The sequence below is a fragment of the Pristiophorus japonicus genome, chromosome 3 (genome assembly GCF_044704955.1).
Source record: "Pristiophorus japonicus isolate sPriJap1 chromosome 3, sPriJap1.hap1, whole genome shotgun sequence".
In the NCBI taxonomy this organism is placed as follows: Eukaryota; Metazoa; Chordata; class Chondrichthyes; family Pristiophoridae; genus Pristiophorus; species Pristiophorus japonicus.
The window spans coordinates 143,829,343-143,852,253 of record NC_091979.1 but is presented as its reverse complement, the minus strand read 5'-3'; the positions used below and the strand labels follow the sequence as shown (position 1 = coordinate 143,852,253).

At 40.9% G+C, this 22,911-nt stretch overlaps 1 protein-coding gene across 2 annotated transcripts in view; it reads right to left on the bottom strand.

Moving 5' to 3' along the window:
* The window catches only part of glsa (glutaminase a), a 113,406-nt gene that overhangs the window by 77,384 nt on the left and 13,111 nt on the right, over positions 1 to 22,911 (bottom strand). For both annotated transcript variants that reach the window (XM_070875876.1, XM_070875877.1), the window contains exons 2-5: positions 19,003 to 19,102; positions 17,400 to 17,521; positions 16,798 to 16,927; positions 16,342 to 16,421 (exon numbers count right to left, since the gene is read on the bottom strand). In XM_070875876.1, the coding sequence (XP_070731977.1) occupies positions 16,342 to 16,421; positions 16,798 to 16,927; positions 17,400 to 17,521; positions 19,003 to 19,102 (432 nt within the window). The remainder of the gene's footprint in view (positions 1 to 16,341; positions 16,422 to 16,797; positions 16,928 to 17,399; positions 17,522 to 19,002; positions 19,103 to 22,911) is intronic.

The window sequence follows — 22,911 nt, the reverse complement described above, 5'->3', positions numbered from 1 at the left end:
CATTAATTTAAATAGACAAGGAATATCATACACATTCCATTATGGGCATGCGATACTCCCTGTCCAAGTATCCTCTATACAATTATTTACCTCCAAGCACAAGAGGAAAATTTACCCTATTAAGTGGAGCAAAAAATGGTGCCTTTATAGATAGGGTGTTTATTTTTAAATATTATGGCTTGTAGTAGATTTTATAATTTAAAAATATAAATTAGTTACATTATAAAAAGATTATGCTATAACTAAAATCTTGTTTGCAGTGCCAATCTCGCGTGTTTTTAAATGAAAATAAACAAATTAAAAATGTGGTTTTCCTTTTCAAAGGGTCCAAATATTAATGCAAAATAAAAATTGCACCATATCTTGCTGACAACAGTGAAAAAGTAATGAAACTGGTTTTGTACCTCTACAGTAACAAGTTTGAGGCTCTTCTGCATCATCCCCAAATCAGGTTCAAAGTTTGGTAATTGACCCATGACAATGCAGCAGGTCCAATGGACAGCTGTACATCCCGATGAACACGTCAGGCTCCTGTTACACTGCACCAATTTAGTGACAGCTACAATTATCATCAAGGTGAGCTGGAAGCCATAACTATTGTGTTGGATTGGAGAAAGGCAGAATTCTGTATATACATATTCATACATGTACAGAGTACTGTGACCATTTATAGCGATTGAAAAGAGCTCACAGGATAGTTGTACAATAGCTGATGCACAGCACCTGTGGTGGTGGTGGTGGTGGTGGACAGCCTTTTCCAGATGATCTTAAGCAATGCCAAACCACACATTGGAGACACGATCGTCAGAGTTATACTCTGTGCCTTGCATCACTATGGTGCAAAAGATGAGTCCACACGGACTCAAGGTTTGCAGTGTGACTGGGGCAGTAGACAGTGAAAGTGGAATTCAGCCATACACCTGAGCAAACCGACAAGTGGAAATTCCAGATCACTTCAGTTGTTGCAAAGCACAGGGGATATTAAGTTTAAACAACTCATGTTTACTGCAGGGTATTCACACGCAGGAACCAATTTGCACAGGGTTTTCAAAAATTACTTCAGTCACACACTGGTGTGTAAATGGGAAGCAAGTTTCAAATTCCTGTTGATAGACCAATTGTTTTCGTCACAGACCAGTGACTTGCTAGCTACTGATCCTGCACCTTTAATTTTAAGTCATGCCAAATGAACTGCGTCAGTTCTCAGGTGGTCTCTGCTAAGATATCCCATGAAGGCAAAAACAAACATTGGGAATTGGTCTGTGTATACACACACCTCCTTTTTTAGCCATTTACAGAAGATTGGCACACAGAAGTTGTGAAGGAGTATGCAGTTCCACCCACTTGCTCTCCTGGCTGAAGTTCATTTCCACCGAGGTGAAAGACTATAAAAAATAAAGACGACTTAAAAACAGATAAAAGAATAGAGGTCTCAGTGTAAAAACAACTTTTTTCTTCTCACCTATTTTCCACCATTCTTTCCAAAAGGCTTGCTGAAGTAAAGTTCCACAGACAAAAGTTACCCTCTGGCACCTCACCAAGTGGCCATTAGTCATATAAAACTTGACAGCAAAGCAGGCTATTCAACCACAAGGAGTTAAGACGAGCCAGATTCTGCCCTCACTTGAGATCCCCACACATATACATTCAACATGAATCATTGGATTATAATCAAAAGCATGAACACTGGCTGATTCTTCCCTTCCTAACCCTGGTGTACTGAAGCCAAATATAGTGTCCTTATGGTTCTCTGGCCACATTCAACAATTCAGTGCAGACTAGGAATTGAACCTTCCAGTCTGTACCACTCAGCTATTCAATGGATAAACTCTCAGCCATCAGGTAAAGCAACTTTTTTATTGCAGGTTTGTATGTGGTTCAGGCAAAGTACTTGTTCATTAGTAACCATTGCCAGAGGAAAACCAGGCCATCATACCAGTCAAACCAATGTCAATGCAAAAATATAACTACAAGGTTGAGGACTTAAAAAGTTAAACAACCTTGGTCATTTAAAAAAATAAATCTATCCTTTAAGACATCATGCATCAATAACATTCAAAAGCTGTAAATAATAGCAACTCATTCCTTCAACTGAAATTGTTGACATTAATGTGCAGCTAAATTAAATGGAACCTTATTAACCAACATAGTATATCTGGAAATAAATTAACTATTTAATATTCACTAAATATTCTAGATTTTTTCACAGAGTAGGATATTTGTCTGCTTTAGCCACACCATGGTATAATTTAAATTCAAATGCGAAACTAACCTTCAAGTTTTTTTTGTTGTTCAATTAAGAAGTTAAGAATTTAAGCCTGCATTAAAAATTGCAAAATAAATTTCAAACATCAATTTTTCTGTTATCAACTCTCCTTTAGGAAACCAAAGTTAAAATAACCTTATGCTATAATAGAAACAGAAAATGCTGGAAATACTCAGCTGGTCAGGCAGCATCTGTGGAGAGAGAAACAAGAGTTAATGTTTCAGGTCGATGACCTTTCCTTAGAACTCGCCGTCAGATCACAAAAAGATTTAGCTATGAAAATCAGCCGCTCTTGACGAAGGATCATCAACCTGAAAAAGTTAACTCTGTTTCTCTCTCCACAGATGCTGCCGGATCTGCTGAGTATTTCCAGCATTTTGTGTTTTTATTTCAGATTCCAGCATTCGCAGTACGGGCATTTTGCTTTTGTAACCTTTTATGCTGGCAGGGTGTAAGACGATGAGGTTAATGTTTGACTGATACTTTCCCAACATCACATCTTAAACCTTACAAAAAAGATTTAGCATTGAAAATCAGAACACAAGCATTTAATCAATATTAAAATAAGTATCAAGAACCTTTATATATATTTAGGACATGCTAATGCAGTCAGGAAAAATGTCACTTAAAAGATCAATTCTATTCAGACACTTCAAAAATGAATGCATTAATGACAAAGATTGCATTTTCCAAACTACAATTTCTTTGTTCCCAAATAGAGACTGTGTTCTAAAATTCTTTTGAAAAAGGAAATAGCTTGATAAACAAGATCAATTTTAGGAAACAGGAAAGATTAAAAAGTAACAGTTACTAGATTTTTAATAAATGTAGTTCTCATCTCAAATGTTTACTTCATCAGAAAAATAATTCCATTACAGTACAGGATTTGTGCAGAATAGATTTGCAGACCTAATGGAATGACTGATTGAATGCATGTTTGAGACAATTCCTCAAATTCCTAATGGAAGACCAACAGCTTGGGTACATTTAAATCAATTACTATTTGAACCTTCAGTTGTAATTGAATAAAAATGTATACAAGTTAATTTTCCTACTCTTTCAGCACTGAAATAATGAAACTATTTTTGAAATAATTCATATTTAAAAACTTGCTTGGCTGAGGTGGATACCAACAGGGTTCCAAATCAAATTTAGGTTCTATTTTTAAAAAGCTACCTTAGCAATCATACTAATCTAAAGCCTAATGGTTGTCATTCAAGGTAAATTCCAAGATAATTTTATTCCAAATTCTTACATTACAAAGGGCACCATCACTTTGGTCCCAGGAGTGGGCAGAAGGGAAGATACTTTCAAACTAATGTCTACTAGAAGATACAGGTTGAACCTCCCTTATCCGGAACCCTCGGGACCTGGCCTGTTCCGAATGAGGGATATTTCCGGATAAGGGGAGGTCACATGTTTTCAGTGTGTGCGCGCGCACTGATTGGCTGGAACTGTCAGTCAGTGTGGTGATGGCGGGCCGTTGAGCCCCGCCGGTATTGGCGAGCCCCGAAGGTGTCGGTTCTGAAGTTGGGTAAATTTATTTTGCATTGATATTTTTTTGAGGAATTGGCGTAAATTTATTGTGGGTCGGCAAGTATAAACGGGCAAGTTTTTTTATCATTGATATTTTGCGAGGATTTTGACCGGCCGCGTGGTGCGCATGTGCCATCCGGGAATGGGTCCGAACGAGGGGCAGTTCCAGATACGGGAGTTCCGGATAAAGGAGGTTCAACCTTTATTTCCATTTCTTATCAAATCGCAGCATAGTGAAGGTCTGCCATTTCAGTCTCCGAAGCAAGAAAGAAGTGCTTGAGTTAAATATAGATGGGTCCATCAGACACTACAAGCAAGCAGGGCTTGCATCCATACTGCAATCACCAATCCTAAATTAAGAGTCAAGCAGGGCTCAGATTCTGACTTATCATATTTTAAGCAAGCATCAAGAACAATGAAGGGCATAATTCCAGCTCACTATAACAGCAGAAGCCAGACCCAAGAATCTCAACAAAATGCTTCTTTCCTGGATCAGAGACCTAGGATGGCATGCCTCCACAGTGCTCCTAAATGGGCACCAACAATTATAATTTTCTTAAAGATATTTAAAAAAAAATTTCTCCCACTCTAAGTGGGCAGGGGTCCTTCAACTACAAAGTTTCTTTCTTCTCCCACATACCAGAATATATATTTGTAACTTCAGCATGGACATCCAAAATGAATAATTGGAATCTATACTTATTTGCTGGACTTGGCTAGATTTCTAGCAGTGCAATTCACAAATATATGAAACAGGATACTCAAACATAATGCTACTTTAGATTGGTGTGCCATTGGATCATTTCCAATCAAGAAGTTTGCTTTAAAATACTCAATATGACAAATCCTGTAGCAGTCGTCACTCTAGCCAATATGGTGAATCTGTAGAAAACGTTCACAGCATTTGAGAATAAAAGATTCTATAAACAAACAGTCATAAAAAGCAAAGCATCACAAGGCAATACAATCAAATAAGAAAATTGACCGATGTTGTCTTTACTGAAGAAACTCTCAGCTATGCAAGATAGGATGGCAGCCATTCTGTGTTGCTCACCCATTTCCAAGTTTAATTTTAAGACGATCATTGGTCCTGCTCTATGTTATTCATGAAAGTATGAATGCAAAGAAAAAAATGTGGACATGGAAGTTATTGCCATTTACATGTTGGAGATTGTTAAGGAGATACACAAGCATACTTCAGCTTCCAGAAATGTACATATTTACATTTATTATTGATATATTGTTCAGGGCAGATGGATTCCTATTTTGGGTGCAGTAAAACATTTAGTGGCCATTTAGATGTTCAGAAAATTACACATTTATTTTGCCCCTCCCATCCACATTTAGTAATTACTCCATTATGGAAGTCACATTATTAAATTCAATAATCCTTCAAATAACCTTTTAAGATGAAATGAACATGAGCAATTATCAGGAAGCATTATAATTAATGAAACTCTAATGGCTCACCAATAACATTTGCCCAATCAAATCCAAAAACATATGCCTATCAAAAAGGTTAAATTTTACACTAAAAACAGAAAATGCTGGAAATCTCAGGTCAGGCAGCATCTGTGGAGAGAAAGCAGAGTTAACATTTTGGGTCATGATGACAGATGTTCTGACAAAGGATCATCGACCCAAAACATTAACTCTGCTTTCTCTCCACAGATGCTGCCTAACCTGCTCAGATTTCCAGCATTTACTGTTTTTAATTCCAGATTCCAGCATCCACAGTATTTTGCACTACATTGGCTTAATAGGCAAGTGCACCCTAGTCTGGTAGTGAGCCATGAAGGTCCCAGGATCAATCACTATTCTATGTTGAACTAGCCAATGTAGAATAGGATGCCATTAGGAAAACCTTTAGCGCCACTGGGCTGCCGGGGACTGGGGGTGAAGGAGACTGTGGATACTTGTTCATACCAAGGTCAGACTTGGTTATAATGCCCCACGCCATGTTGAATAGCGCTGTGTTGGCGCTCACTGCTGCAGGGGCACACATATGACGAACGTTAACGTGAGCAATGTATCGGAGAACTGTCAGCAGCCACAGAACTGTATTCTGGAGAGAGCCCAGTTCCAACAAAGGGTTTACACCTGAAAGGCTAAATTTATCTGTTCTCCATAGATAGTGAGCTTTTCCAGCATTTACTGTTTTTGTTTGATTTCCAGCATCTGTAGTTTTTTTTTGCTTTTTTTTAAATTTGTGTCACGGTTTATTTCTGCTTTATTCATATACATAGGGCCCAAGTTTCCACATGATTTGCGCCTGATTTATTTATTTATTTATTTATTTATTTTTAGGAGCAACTGGTGGAGAACGGACTATCTTACAAATCGCAATTCTCCACATTTTTTTTCTGCAGTTCTAGTCAGGTAGAACAGTTCCACTTTGGACAGAATTTTTTCTTCGAAAGGGGGCGTGTCCGCCCGATTTCAAAGTTTCCACAGTGAAAACGTACTCCAAACTAACTTAGAATGGAGCAAGTGAAGATTTTTGTAGAACTGAAAAAATCTTGTCTACACATTAAAAAATCAGGCACAGGTTACAAATTAGGCGTCCAGAACGAGGTGGGGGGGGGGGGGGGGGGGAAGGGAAGTCATTAATTCTATAATAAATCCTTATTTATACTTCTACAAATAAATCCAACCTGAATAAACATTTATAAGCAAAGAAAAGATTAAATAAACCATCTTCCCACCTGTGTGAAAGTGCTTCAGCCAGGGAGAATGCTGCAGGCGTTCATTCCTGCAAGAGGGGGGGGGGGGGGGGGAAAGAGAAAGCCGTTCGTCCCCGCTTGGGGGGGGGGGGGGGGGGGGGGGGGCGGCGGCTGCCTCAACTTTCTGCTGCAAGAAGCCTCAGTGCTGATGGCAATGTGCTTTTATTAAAAAAATGTTCAAAAAAATTAAACAGCTACAAAGAACTACAAAAATGGCCGAGTGCCAATGTTTCCTTCACACTGCACGTGCGCGAACGCTCCAACGCGCATGCGCAGCGTTGCCGGCAGGAAAAAAACTAATTTAAATGGTACCCGCCCCCTCCCACTTACAAAATCGGCGAGAATGTAGGCTCCGCCCCCCTGGGCGCCACGCCAAACAGACATGGAGCTGCAGGGCGCTCCAGAATCGCGCGGTTTTTTTCCGGCGCCGTTTTTGGCACGAAAAACGGGCACCCAGCTCGGAGGGGCGCCCGTTTTTTATCGTGTGGAAACTTGGGCCCTTAGTATATCATGAATCTACTGACTACTGGTCATCCTCAGGAATACTTAGTGCTTTGATAAAAGAGCTTTACAAATCCTATAATAAATACAGGAAAGAGAAATCTGGAAAATATTTGGAATCAATGAGCATCACAATGCAGCAAACACTAGATGCTTAACTGTTCTGCAGTAAGAGCTAGTAATCCAAGACAGTCTTCAAAAGGCAGGTAAGAAAGTCAGAGACTAAGAAGTGTGCACATTTTAGCAGGTCTAGTTTATTTGTTTTATTTATTCAAACTTCCTAGGTGTTTTACTAGTTCGATTTTTTTTTAATACAGCAAGGCAAATTTAAAAGATTAGGACATGCAGAACCAACACAAGTCCAAAGGACTGATGGGCATATCTGCAACTCCAGGTGACCACTTGCAGATATTCTGCAACTCCAATTATTGAAGCTAGTCCCAATAGTAGCAACCATCACAGAATGACCTCCAGTGTTGTAAATGGGATCAGCTAAATTCAGTCCAAGTAGTTCTTGGACACCAGATGTTTAGTTACATCTATGCACTCAAAATGGGACTCTTTTTGGATTAGTAAAAGAAAGGATTTGACACTATTTTGGGTAGAACAAAGAACAATCCATTTAGTACATCGACATGAAGCACCTGGTACCACACTGCAATGTCAGATAGATCAGTAAAAGAAAAGTAGGGATGTGTTTCAAGAAAGTAGTTTCAAGGTGATTGTGAGTTCAAGCACAGACCAACTTGTGAAACTTCAAATGCAAGTATCAAGTTAAGAACAAAGTTTCATGACCGAGATGTTGTTCATAAAACAGGACACTGTTTAATTCTCAAGTACTAGAAACTGGAAAATGAAAATAACTTTACACTTTGATGGAGCTGAACTTAAGCATCTCCTATAACATCCTGCTATATCAAAAATATAAGACTTTGGCATTAAGCCACTTTAAGATAAGGTTCCGGTCAATTATTCTGGAGCAGGGAAAAATCTTTATCTGCAGTTATGTATTGGTGATCTTGGAAAGTAGATCCAAAGGGCCGTTTGTCCCATTCAATGGCCAAATTGACTACATTAAGTGCCAAAACACTTCTTGCTCCTGGAAATGGTGGCCTGATTTACTTGAGTATGTCTCACAGATGAATAGGTTCGAAAAGTTACGCCCAGTATATTCTAATATGCTAGCTCTTTCCTTCCCAATTCTCACAAGCATCTTGAAATTAAGTTCACATATTTGAAGCGGGGAAGAGAAAGGAGGAGAAGGAAAGGAGAAATGTCAAGGAAAAAAAAAAGGAATTACAAATGCTGTTGAATCTCAAGTCCTTACAGTGTGAGCTGTGCACTCTCATTTAAGGTACATGAATGAATGAATCCTGAGGAAAGACGAAGTTAAAAAGTAGCCTCCAGTACTTGGTATCACTTTCTGTTCCAGGAATGTTGAAGATAGGAATTTTCAAATTTAAATGGCTATAAACCAATATTTCTCTGCTTGAAATAACTGTTGGCAAGTTTAACCCTCCTGAACAAAGATTTTCTAAGTGCTAGATGCAAATACATTCTTTAAGAGCATATTAACAATTTCACTTTACCTACCACGTAAAGAAAATCTTTTTCAAGAAGTTTCTTCCTCTCTTCTGTCTGCAAGGGTCTATGTGAAGAGAGTTTGGACAGTCTCAATCCATCTCCTGGTAAGCAAGGGTCTACAACATAAAACTGACCCTAATTTGAGAGCAAACAGCAATCTCATTTACAAGTGACCAGGATGGTTGCTGGTGCAGTAGGTGATGCTCAAGCTAAGAGTTGAGCACAATGTTGAGGCAGAGTAGAGGGGTTTTCATTCAACAGCTGGCCATAACCGGCTTAGAAATGTTTGATGCACAAGTGCTCCACTCCCCAAACCTCTCAGTCCTGAGCACAAATGGGGAGGGGGAAGCAAATGCTTCAGCATGGCGACAGTAAAGGGTCTGAACTCTGTTCTCTAATAGAACATTTAAGCAAGGTGGAGTGTGTTTAAATGAAATACACTGAAGCAGAACAAGTCACAGTGGAAGTAAAGTCCCTGCCAACACATGTGGAGGAAAATGTATAGATTGCAGCATTCTATTTCTGAACAGACAGCCTCATCACAAAGATGACGACTTTTCAGGTGGAACCCAAGGTAGGTGCAGGGAACAATCATGTCACCAAAGAAATAAATAAGGGGCTCATTTGAGTGCCCATAGCTTATAGATGCTCTGATCGAGCAGATAAGCACAAAGGTCCATCACTTCATACTCGAGCTTTGGGAGATGAGAGTAGTTACACATGCAGTCCAAATACAGTAGCCATCTTTGCATAGCAGCAAAGACAAGTGTCTGCACCTCATGGAGGCCTAGAAATGTCAAAAAAAACTTTTTGATTGGGATGTAAAATCCATCAACTGCAAATATTAATATAAGATAACATGTACGAATACTTTTCATCTTTGGTGGTCATCTTGATGGTTGAGTGAGAAGCAGAATTAAGCAATTATTCTGGAAATGAGGAAGAGTGTATCTGCAAATAAAGTATGACTGAATAACTCATTCAGTAGGTGCACAGTTGGATTTAAAATAAAGGCCATCAATTTTGAAATTCCGCAAATTAAAAATAAATCAAGGGGAGGAACTTACTAGATTTAACACAAGTAAAAAAAAAATGGTAAAGGAGAAAATAATGAGACTGAAGGTCAACAAATTTCCAGGACCTGATGGTTTCCACTTCAGTGTATTAAAAGAAGTAGATGGTGAAATTACAGATGCTTTAGCCATTATCTTCCAAAACCTTCTTGATTCAAGAATTGTCCCCTTGGATTCGAAAACTGCTAATGTCACTCCATTATTTAAGAAGGGTGGGAAGAGAAACCAAGAAATAATACACCTGCGTCCAATGTCTGTTGTGAGGAAGCTACTAGAATCTGCTATTAGGGACAGAGTGACGGAGCACTTTGGAAAAATATGAACTGATCAAAGAGCTAGCATAAATTTGTAAAGGGCCAGTCACATCTAACTAACCTGGTTAAATTTTTTTGTTTTTGTTTGAGGTGGTCACTAACGTGGTAAATAAGGAAGTGTCTTTGTGGATGTTATCTATAAGGACTTCCAGAAAACATTGGGGAAGGTTCCACACAAGAGACAGTTAACAAAAATGAAAGCGCATGGAATTTGAGGCAACCACTTGTTTGGATAGGAAATTGGTTAGGGGTAAGAGACAGAGTAGGGATAATGGATATGTACTCCAATTGGCAAGATGTGACTAGTGATGTCCCCCAGGGATCTCAGCTTTTCACTGGTCTGTAATTTTCGGTCAGTGGGAAGCAAAAGGAAGAGCCGCTGGCCCCGAAGTAAGCTTCCCACAAAGATCTTACAATCTCTGTGGCAAACAGTTTGGCCTTTGACATGTAGTTGAAGTCAACGTAGTATAGTGGGAGTCCCATAGTGCAAGCTGCTGTGACATCAACAAGCTGTCTAAACAGCCAATCACATTGCAGAATTCTCAGACAGTGAACCAGGAAAGCGAAAGCATCAATAATCAAATCACTTTTTGAAAATTTTCCAGAAAGCGAAATAAAGATTGGGACATACACATTGGGTTAAGGTAGAAGCTGAAATATCATGAATCAACTGAAAGATGTTAAAATCTAGTCATTTTTAAACTTATGGAGAAATCCAACATTCCACCAATACAAGATTTGTTTCTCAGGGGCAGAACGGTTGTTGATCACGAGTTATCACTCAGACAGCCATTCGAAACCCAGTTGCAGCTCATTTGAATGGGTCTAACTTTAAAGGGATTTCTAGCAATGATATTTTTGTTTGGAAAAAGGGGAAGTTTTCATCACAATCAGTGATTTCACTGATCGATGGCTTTTTTTTTTGGGGGGGGGGGGTCTAAAGCGCAGCCAGCAGAGGAAGTGAATGACAGACCCGCAACTTCAGGATTTCCACATTAGGCTAGGCATGCACTAAATCCTGAAGTTGCAGTCAGTTTCAACGGTGAAATGTCGGCGAACGCTGCCTGTTCCCGTCATCAGGGCCGCAAGTTCCGGACCAAGATGTTTATTAATGACTTAGATGATGGAACAAGAGCCGTATATCTAAGTTTGCTGAAAACACCAAGTTAGGTGGCACAGCAAGTAGCATAGATGGGAATAGCAAGTTGCAAAGGGACAATGATAGATTAAGTGAGTGGGTAAAACTGTGGCAGATGGAGTTCAGTGTCAGGAAGTACGAGGTCATTCATTTTAGACCCAAGAATGATTGATCAGAATATTTTTTTTAAATTAAAATATTAATGGAATATTAGCCTTTATCTCAATGGGGCGGGAATACAAAAGGGGTAGATGTTATGCTACAGTTGGTTAGACCACAAATGCACAGAGTGGTCTTAAAGAGTGGAGTTAAACAGAGTGGTTTATTTGGGAATTTGGAAAGATTGGGAATTCGGGGAGAAGGAAAGATTAATTTAAAAATTAAAAATAGGTAAATGATATTTCAGAGGCAGCGGACCTGTGTGGGAGCAGCAGCGGGAGCAGAGGTGGAGGCTTAAAAAGGAAAGGCTCAACAGGCAACATTTGAAAGGGATGTCAGAGTTTAAAAGTGACGTCAGCACAAGGGAAGTAGCTGATTGGGGAGTGTTTTTTTTCCTCTGTTAAGTTAGTACTTAGTCTTTAAATAAAGGTTAGTTAACTCAGCTGAATGCCAAGTAGTTGCTGGGTGTGTTTTGCTAAGGTTTAGAGTTTATTTTTGCTTGATAGCTCCGAGTCTAACTAGAGGGATGGCAGGGCAGTTCAGTCCTGTGGGATTGCATGAAGTCCTGAACGCTTCAAACAGCCTGGACGACCACGTGCGGAGTTGTCTCCAGTTGCACCAACTCAAGCTCCATGTTTTGGAGCTTGAGCAGGGGCTGGAGTCACTGCAGTACATCCGCAAGACTGAGCGCTACATGGATAGCACATTTCTAGAGGTGGTCACCCCGCAGCTCAAGAGTGTGCAGGCAGAAAGGAAGTGGGTGACCGCCAGACAGAAGAAGAGGAGGACTAGTACAGCCAGAGCCAAGACCACGGCACCACAGGTGGCTCAGCTGCACGGGGGGTGGCGAGCAGAAGGAGGAAGAAGAATGAAAGACCTACAGTAGTAGGGGATTCAATAGTCAGGAGAGCAGACACAGACTAACTCCAGGATGGTATGTTGCCTCCCTGGTGCCAGGGTCAAGGATGTCACCAAGGGCTGCAGGGCATTCTGGGGGGAGGGGGTGAAAAGGCAGAGGTCGTGGTCCATATCGGCACCAATGACATAGCTAGAAAGAGGGATGAGGTTCTGCAGGCATAGTTTAGTGAGCTGGGGGAAAGAGATTAAAAAGCAGGCCCTCAAAAGGTAGTAATTGCCAAATTACTCCCGATGCCACAAGCTAGTGAGTACAGAAATAGGAGGATAAAGCAGATGAATGTGTGGCTGGAGAGATGGTGCCAGGAAGGAGGGCTTTAGATTCCTGAGGCATTGGAACCGCTTCTGGTGGAGGTGGGACCTGTACAAGCCGGATGGGTTGCACCTCAAAGACCCGGGACCAATATACTCGTGGGAGGGGGGCGGTTGCTAGTGCTGTTGGGGAGGGTTTAAACTAGCTTGGCAGGGGATGGAAACCTGAGAATAGATTCAGTAGGGAGGGAAGTAAAGCTGGAATTAGAAAGCAAAAATGTAGAAAGTGAGTTTCAAGGACAGAGGAAACAAGTAGGAAAAAGGATAAAAACACAAATTTAAAAGCTCTGTCTAAATGCATGTAGCATTCGTAACAAAATCGATGAGTTGACAGCACAAATAGATATGATCGGACAGACATTACAGAGACTTGGTTGCAAGGTGATCAGGACTGGGAACTAAATATTCAGGGGTATTTGACACTTCGAAAGGACAGACAGAAAGGAAAAGGAGGTCGGGTAGCACTGTTAATAAAGGATGGGATCAGTGAGTTAGTGAATAACGATATTGGCTCAGAGGATCAAGATGTTGAATCAGTTTGGGTGGAGATAAGGAATAATAAACTGAAAAAGGTGGGTGTAGTCGATAGGCCCCCCCCTAACAGTAGCTACACTGCTGGATGGAGTGTAAATCAAGAAATAATGGAGGCTTGTAATAAAGGAACGGCAATAATCATGGGCGATTTTAACCTTCATATTGATTGAACAAAGCAAATTGGCCAGGGTAGCCTTGGGGAGGAGTTCAGAGTGTATCCGGGATAGCTTCCTTGAACAGTCGGTTGCAGAACCAACCAGGGAGCAGGTTATCGTAGATCTAGTACTGTGTAATGAGGTAGGATTAATAGTAAAAGATCCTCTAGGAATGAGTGACCATAATGTGGTTGAATTTCCAATTCAGTTGGAGGGTGACAAAGTTGATTCTCAAACCAGGGTCCTAAGCTTAAATAAAAGGAGACTACAAAGGTATGAGGGCAGAGTTGGCTAAAGTGGACTGGGAAAATAGACAAAAGAACGGGACGGCTGATGAGCAGTGGCAGACATTTGAGGAGATATTTCATAACTCGCAACAAAAATATATCCCAATAAGGAAGGACTGTAAGAGAAGGGATAACCATCCGTGGCTAACTAATGAAATAAGGGAGGGTATCAAATTGAAAACAAAGGCATACAATGTGGCCAAGACTTGTGGGAGGCCAGAGGATTGGGAAATTTTTAAAAGCCAGCAGAGAACGACTAAAAATAATGATTAAGAGAGGGAAGATTAGATTATGAAAGTAAACTAGCACAAAATATAAAAACAGATAGTAAGAGTTTCTACAGGTACATAAAAAGGAAAAGAATAGCTAAAGTAAATGTTGGTCCCCTAGCGGATGAGACTGGGGAATTAATAAGAACAGGGAAATGGCAGAGACATTGAACAAATATTTAGTATTGGTCTTCACGATAGAAGACACTAAAAACATCCCAATAGTGGATAATCAAGGGGCTATAGGTAGTAATGAAGTAGTACCAAGTAAAATAATGGGACTAAAAGGCAGACAAGTCTCCTGGACCTGATGGCTTACATCCTAGGGTCTTGAGAAGTGGCTGCAGAAATAGTGGATGTATTGGTTGTAATCTACCAAAATTCCCTGGATTCTGGGGTGCTCCCAGCAGCTTGGAAAACCACAAATGTAACATCCCTATTTTTAAAAAAAAAAGGAAACTATAGACCAGCTGGCCTAACATTTGTTGGGAAAATTCTGGAGACCATTATTAAGGAAGCAGTAGCGGGACATTTGAAAAAGCATGATTCAATCAAGCACAGTCAGCATGGTTTTAGGAAAGGGAAATTATGTTTGACAAATTTGCTGGAGTTCTTTGAGGATGTAACGAGCAGGGTGGAAAAGGGGAACCAGTGGATGCAGTATATTTGGATTACCAGAAGGCATTCGATAAAGTTCCACATAAAAGGTTACTGCACAATATAAAAGTTCACGGGGTTGGGGATAATATATTAGCATGGCCAATGAACAGAAAACGGAGAGTTGAGATAAATGGATCATTTTCCGGTCAGCAAACAGTAACTAGTGGGGTGCCGCAGGGATCGGTGTTGGGTCTTCAACTATTTACAATCTATATTAATGAATTGGATGAAGAGACAGAGTGTAATGTAGCCAGGTTTGCTGATGATACAAAGATGGGTGAGAAAGCAAGTTGTGAAGAGAACACAAAAAATCTGCAAAGGGATAAAGACAGGCTAAGTGAGTGGGCAAAAAATTGTCAGACGGAGTATAATGTGGGAAAATGTGAATATCCATTTTGACAGAAATGATAGAAAAGTAAATTATAATTTAAATGGAGAAAAATTGCAAAGTGCTGCAGTACAGAGAGATCTGGGGGTTCTTGTGCATGAAACACAAAAAGTTAGTATGCAGGTACAGCAAGTAATCAGGTAGGCAAATGGAATGCTGACTGTTATTGCAAGGGGGAGAGAGAGTATAAAAGCAGACAAGTCCTGTTACAACTGTACAGGGTATTGGTGAGGCCACACATGGAGTACTGCGTACAGTTTTGGTCTCCGTATTTAAGGAAAAATATACTTGCATTGGAGGCTGTTTAGAGAAGGTTCACTAGGTTGATTCAAGAGATGAGGGGATGGACATATGAGGATAGGTTGAGTAGGGTTGGGTCTATACTCATTGGAGTTCAAAAGAATGAGAGGTGATCTTATTGAAACTTATAAGATAGAGGGGTCTCGACAAGGTAGATGCAGAGGGGATATTTCCACTCACAGGGGAAACTAAAACTAGGGGACATAGTTTTAGAATAAGGGGCTGCCTCAACTGAGATGAGGAGGAATTTCTTCTCTGAGGGTTGTAAATCTATGGAATTCTCTGCCCCAGAGAGCTGTGGAGGCTGGGTCATAGAATATATTTAAGGTGGAGATAGACAGATATTTGAGATATAAGGTAGTAAAGGGTTATGGGGAGCGGGCAGGAAAGAGGAGCTGAATCCATGATCTGATCAGCCATGATCTTATTGAATTGCGAAACAGGCTCGAGGAGCCAAATGGCCTACTCCTGCTCCTTATTTCTTATGTTCTTATGAAGTATTGCACCTCAGGAAATATATGGGTTTTGGCTGGGGTGCATCACAGATTCACCAGAATGATACTGGGACTAAAAAGGCTAAATTATGAGGAGAGGTTGCATCGAGTAGGCTGTTTTATCTTGAGTATAGAAAATTAAGGGATGATATGATTGATGTTTTTATGATTAAAGGATTTGGTAACTTAGAGAAAAAAAATTTTTTAAACTGAGATTGAGATATTTATTTTAGGTAAGAGTATTAAGGGAAATGAAACCAAGGTAGGTAAATGGAGTTAAGATGCAGATTAGTTAGGATCTAATTGAATGGCCAGAATAGGCTCAAGGGGCTCTTGTTTCTAATAGTAAGCACATTTAGAATTCAGTAGAGTTTAATAGGGAGAGGTTGTTTAAAAAAAGTTAGTAAAAACAAGTAAGTTTAAAAAAAATTCAAGTCAGTATTGGAGTCAAGTGATTCATGTGGATAGGATAGCTGTGACTATCTGCAAATAAGTAGTAACAATTCACTACAGAAGTGCACAAAGCGCAGCTGATTTAACAAAAAACACAACTAAAATGCTCACAAATGAATCTTGGTGATTTAGTGCCATGCCATTTCTGTTTGCATTAAAGTAAAACAAAATCTGATTATTATGAACAATACATATCCAACGTCAATATATATGCATAGCATGCATTTTCCAAGCTCTGCTGAAAGACATTTTTAAAATAAAGTTATTATATGTTGCTTACCTTTGCCCATCCACTGTGCACAAAGATGCACCCCACAAATCTGGGCTAAATTTAGCCAGCTGTGGAATATAATCAGCAACCTTTTGAAAAAGGAAAAATAAATGCATTTGAGGGAAGAGAGTCTGTACAACAGTCTTGCTTGCATTCCCCCTCCACCCCCCCCCCCCACCCCACTGTGCCCTGTTTTATAATATTTTAAGTCTATGACAACATAGCATTGTACCACAATATAGCATTACTTTCATGGCCTCCCTTAATGTAAACTAGGTGGCAGTAGAAAATACGAACAATTTAACTCTATATAAAATCAGAGATTAGGAAAGAGTTATTGATGGCAAAATGCAAACAAAATTACCGAACTCTTATGGGTAAATACATTCCTCAACTTACACTGAGCAGTTTGGTATCCAATTTCTTACTGCATTTGAAAAAATAAAATTTAATTTCAAGATATACCTTTCCTCCCGTCATTTTTTTGGCACTCTCATAAAGACCATCGACATGGGATGCAAATATTTCAAAATCTGGAATGACGAACTTCCTCCTAAAAGCTTGAGTGAGCAGCACAATATTGCTTCCAACACACCTGAAATAAAACAAACATGAATGGCCTGGAATTACTGATAAAGGAATGCCAGAAATTAAGCTTCTGTTCACATTTTTCAATGTCACTGAATGAATTTAATACAAATCCATGCCAATAGTACAAATTTGTCTTAATATAAAAGATTTGTAACTCCATCTAAATTAGTTATAGATATTGCAGTTATAGATACGGCAGACCAATTATTTCCAAAATTATTTCCCTTGAATTCTTCTTTCCTCCAAAACATCACCTTGGCTTTCAAAGATTCTCTGCTAAATTTGAGAGAACAATCAATCAGTGCTCTGTTTCACTCATTCTCTCTTCCTTTTCACACACTCTCCTTCCCAACAAACACTATTTTTTAAGTCTATTAAATTATATGTAAAGTGTGGCCCTAAGAGAACACCGTAAAAAACAAAGCACCGACTAACTTCTCAGATTAAATACAACAGCGGTTTTACAAATGCTTTACTTTTTGAAAAGTTCTTTGTCCAGTAGAACACCATTAGAAGCTGCCTGTACATTTGTTCTAAGCATATCCATGCATTCCTTCAGACGAGGATCAGATGTGCGTAGTCCTGTGGATTTCAAAACCTGTTTGCAAATGAAAAAAAGATAGTATTAAAATACATTTTTGTTCCTGCACGCATCCAATTTTTACTCAGATGAGATATGGGAAGTCTAGATGGTACATTAAGTCTTTTCACTTGAAATGAGGGTTCAAAACCAATCAAGACCGATGAGAAATCTACTCTCTGTCTTAAATGAAATCCATTTGGACAGTTTCAATCCTGTCTCCAGTGGACATGGATTTAAAACACAAAACTACCCATATTTTAACACAATGGTAATCTTGCTCAGAAGTCAATATGAAACTGTAGGGGCCCAGAGGAGGAGAAAAAAAAAATTAAACAATTAAACTGGAGCAGAAGTAAGTACTCTTAAAGATGGTGTCAGCCATAGTTCAATGGCAGCACTCTCATCTGAGTCAGAAGGCTGTGGGCTCAAGTCCTACTCCAAAGATTTGAGCTCAAAAATCTAGGGAAACACTGAGAATATGCACAGTAAATTTTCCAAATCATTCTTGTTTTTTGTATACAAAACAAAATAAAAGCTTCCCCATCTTGAAAAAGCAAACATCACCCCTGATTTAGAGAGTAGGTAGTTAGGTCATACAGTCCAGGGAGATCCCATGATTAAATCTTCAGCATGTGCCGAGTTAGCTAAGCACAGCTAGACCGGAGATGGGAATGATGCCCCTAGACTGAGCACTGCCAGCTTTTCGAAGAAGGAAGACAGATGGCCCGTGGGAAACTAAGATAACTCCTCCTGATTACTATTCAACACACTGTTGAAAGTGCATGTGTGAACACTGGTGATAGGAAGCAGATGCACAGGCGGAGAGGTTTGGTGAGTCAGAGAAGTGGAGAGTTTGGAGAGAGGGATAGGGTTTGTCGGGTGCAGGAGGTTACAGAAATATTCAGGGAGAAAACCACAAAAGGGATTTAAACACAAAGATGAGAATTTTAAATTTGAACCAATGTAAGTCAACGAGGACAAGAGTGATGGGTGAGTGGGACTTGGTGCAGGATAGGATACAGCAAAGTTTTGGATGACGTGAAGTTCACACAATAAGAGGATGGGATGGGAGGCTGAACAGTAGAGCACTGGAACAGTCAAGTCTGAAGTGACAAAGGCAGGATTGAGAATTTCAACAGCAAAGGGCTGAAGTAGGAGTGAAGACGGTCACGTTAGAGGTAGAATTAGAGGATCGCGGTAATAGAAAGGATATGGGGTCTGAAGCCCAGCTTGGGTTGAATAAGATACCAAAAATCAAAAGCTAGGCAATAGCCAATATCTTAGTTGGTTGTTCCAGCAGGACTTTTGGGGCCTTGGAAGTCCAATGGGCAGGACTGCAACAGGTTGAATTTTCACTGAACAGAACATCTTAGATTCCACATTATTTAAGAGAGTCGAGGGGGAGAAAGGAGGAGGAGTTCTACACCTATGATTTTACGTCACATATTTAACAGTTTGATTGTCCAAATGTTATTTCAATCACCAGTACAACTTACAGTGATGAACTTATGAATTGGAATCTTCTCCTGCCCTTCAGCAATTGTGTAAAAAAGTAGATCTTCCAGACTGGGAAGAAGACCTGCTTTTTGTCTTTTCCTAGGGAAAAAAATATACAATACTTTGAGACACTGCAAAAAAGCTTACACAAAATTAAATCTTTAACATTTATCCACTAAGTACAGGTTGAGTGTCCGAAATCTGGAAACCTCGCGCCAGAGGCCGTTCCGGATTCCAGGTCTTTCCGGATTTTGGAACACCTTTGCCCGGGCCGAGGTAGGTAGGGTCAGGCAGCTGAGGCAAGTGGGACAAGTTCAGCCCGCCAAGGTAGCGGGGGGGTGGAAGCAGGGGCCGGGGCGAAGTCGGGCCATCAAGTCCTTGGGGGTGGGGGGGTCCGAATTTCGGAACATTTTCCCGACAACTCCGCCACAGATCGGCCCGGTGTCCGGATTCCGAATTTTGGAACTCCGGATTACGGATGCTCAACCTGTACAACCTATCACAGCTTAGCTTTGATGCTTAGTTCCAAGTTGAAACATCATGTTTCTACTCTTCTGGCATACTCTAGTTATACACTAAATGTTCAATGCTGAAGCGAAGAGAGAAGTGCTTTAGTTTGCAAGCTATACGGCTTTCTATTTACTAGAATGATATCAGGGACAATATAGTTATAACGAGAGACTAAAGATACTGGGCTCAATTTTCCCCAGTTATTTGCGCCGTTTTTTTAAGAACAGGCTGCTTTTTGGCCTAAGTTTAAAATCCACAGATTCCCCAATCAATTTCCACCAGCATAACTCAGTTAGTTATGATTTTTTTTTCAGCCAAAGGGGGCGTAACCTGCCACCCGCGCCAATTCTGGCCATTTAAGCAAGTTTGGCCAGCTGAGAGTTACTCCAGTTTTGTTCAGGCCGGCGTATGCAGCTTCTGCAGAAAATCCTTCCAGATAGTTAAAGAAATCGGTGCAGGCAAGTGCAGCAGATGCCTGGACAGCAGCAGGAAAGGTGCGAGAGCGAGAGAGAGAGGTGTGGGGGTAGCCTTTCGGACATAGTTAGGTGCGGGGACTGGAGGGAGGAAGCCATTCGATCTGGGATGGGGCGGGGTAGCGGACCGGCAAGTCCTTCAGCCTGGGCTAGGAGCGGGACCAGTAAGGTACTTGGGGCTGGGATCGGCATCAGGAGGTCCCGCACAGGCAGCTCAAGCTACTGGAAGATACCATGCATGCGTGGCTTTGGCAGCAAATTTAAAGAGACCGTGCATGGAAAGAAAGTTAGAGAACATTGCTGTGGACCTGACGTTACAGTGAAAACAAACAGTGTGTCAATATCACTAATTAAGCGATCAATATGAAAATTGACAACACACCTCTTCGAGGGGGTTGTACTCACGCAGCCCAACGTGCTGAAGTCAAATGCGGAAGTTTTGGGGGGGGGGGGGGGGGGGGGGTTTTGCTGGTTTTAACCCGCATCCACACCTAAACCCATGTGCTCTTCCATGTTAAAAATTCAGCCTAGAATGTCCTAATTCCATTTTCTCCAGATCAGAATTGGTATTACTGCAGTTTAACAAAAAAGAAGATTTCAAAATTTCACTACAAGCTTAGCCAGAGACTTACAGTAGTTTATATATTCACTCTGCTGGCCAGAAAAGGGGCTGCTACATTTAGTAAATGTTGTCCAATATGTTAGCCACTAACCACATATGCTTCATTGAGAATCCAGAAGTGGCTAACTGCATTTCTAATTAATAAAATTAAAAAGTAATATCATATGATCTCAATACTCATTTTCACAGGGTATGCATGTGTACTTTAACCTTTTCATGTATTTGTTGGTAAAATGGTAATACAAAACGTGTGCGAGTGTTTTGTGATTGCTGTGAATGCTTTACTTCCTTGGTTATTGAATGGTGGTAGATCTTAGTTAAGTAAAAATACGTGTGAAGTGCATTTACCAGAGTGTATGCGAGACCATTTTTTCACTAAAATTAGTGCACGTGGCTAAAACAGCATCACCATTGCTACACCTGTGGCTAGGCAGCAATAGGCAGCAGTAATTTAGCGAAAGAGGAGGGAACAAAAAAAATAAATTAATATATGTTGACTAATGTAGCTAATAAATTGATGGATATTCTATGCTACTTTAAAAGCAATAGACCAGCACTAACATATTGTTCTGAAAGAAATGAGAGTTCTGAAGATGGGGCTGGTGGCATGGCCCCAACCTACCTGCCCCATCCAGAAAATGTTGTTTTCTGGTGCCTTTATCGGCATTTTGAAAGAAAAAAACAATCGTATTATCTCATTAGTCACCTTCAGCTGTTCTCTTCCAATGCCGTACCAAGTCCAAAAAAAAATATGCACTTAATGTACAAAATGACTTCACACCATTTAAATTAGGTTGATTAAAATATTTCTGGACAGGACAGGCTTTTGTCACAATAAAACACACAGTAATTGTCCAGCGGCATATTAATTCAGTCCATCAACCTCAGATGGGTTTTTCTGCATCACTCATTCCATCGATTGAATTCTGCTTTGAGGAATCCTTGGTACAGCCACACTACGGGCCCAAGTTTCCACACGATAAAAAAAACGGGCGCCCCTCAGAGCTGGGCACCCGTTTTTCGCGCCTAAAACGGCACCGGAAAAAAAACTCGCGATTCTGGAGAGCCCTGCAGCTCCTTGTCTGTTTGGCGCGGCGCCCGGGGGGGCGGAGCCTACACTCGCACCGATTTTGTAAGTGGGAGGGGGCGGGTACTATTTAAATTAGTTTTTTTCCTGCCAGCAACCCTAGGCGTGCGCATTGGAGCGTTCGCGCACGCGCAGTGTGAAGGAAACATTGGCACTCGGCCATTTTTGTAGTTCTTTGTAGCTGTTTAATTTTTGAACATTTTTTAATAAAAAGCACATTGCCATCAGCACATCAGTACTGAGGCTTCCTGCAGCCTTCTCACTGTCTCCTTCCCGCCCGCCGTCTGGAATGGCTTCCTCCCCCCCCCGCCACGCTGCGTTCGGGCCCGCCCGCCGTTGGGAATGTCTTCCTACCCCCCTCCCCCCCCCGCTGCGGTCGGGCCCGCCCGCCGTCGGGAACGTCTCCCCCCCCCCCCCCCCGCTGCGGTCGTGCCCGCCCACCGTCGGGAATGTCTTCCTTCCCCCTCCCCCCCCGCTACGGTCGGGTGGGCGGGCCCGCACTCACTCCCTCCCCTGCTGCGTTCGGGCGGGCGGGCCCGCACTCACTCCCTCCCTCCCGCCGTCGGGAACGAACGAACGAACTTGTGAGGCTGGCTGAAGCACTTTCACACAGGTAGGAAGATGGTTTATTTAATCTTTTCTTATAAATGTTTATTCAGGTTGGATTTATTTGTATAATATTTGTAGAAGTATAAATAAGGATTTATTGTAGAATTTAATGACTTCTCTTCCCCCACCCCTCCCCCCCCACCCCGTTCTGGACGCCTAATTTGTAACCTGCGCCTGATTTTTTAAATGTGTAGAACAGGTTTTTTCAGTTCTACAAAAATCTTCACTTGCTCCATTCTAAGTTAGTTTGAAGTACGTTTTCACTGTGGAAACTTTGAAATCAGGCGTCAGTGGCCGGACACGCCCCCTTTTGAAGAAAAAATTCTGTTCTAAAGTAGAACTGTTCTACCTGACTAGAACTGCAGAAAAAAAAAGTGGAGAATTGCGATTTCTAAGATAGTCCGTTCTCCACCAGTTGCTCCTAAAAATCAGGCGCAAATCATGTGGAAACTTGGGCCCTACATACTGGACTCGCAATATCCTTTCAGATGTAAGAACAGTTGCTATGGCGACCAAATGCAGCAAGTGTTGTCCACATCTTAGGAACAAATTTTTAAAGACCTTGATTTTAAAAATATGCTTTTGTGACCAAAAACTTACAGTTCAT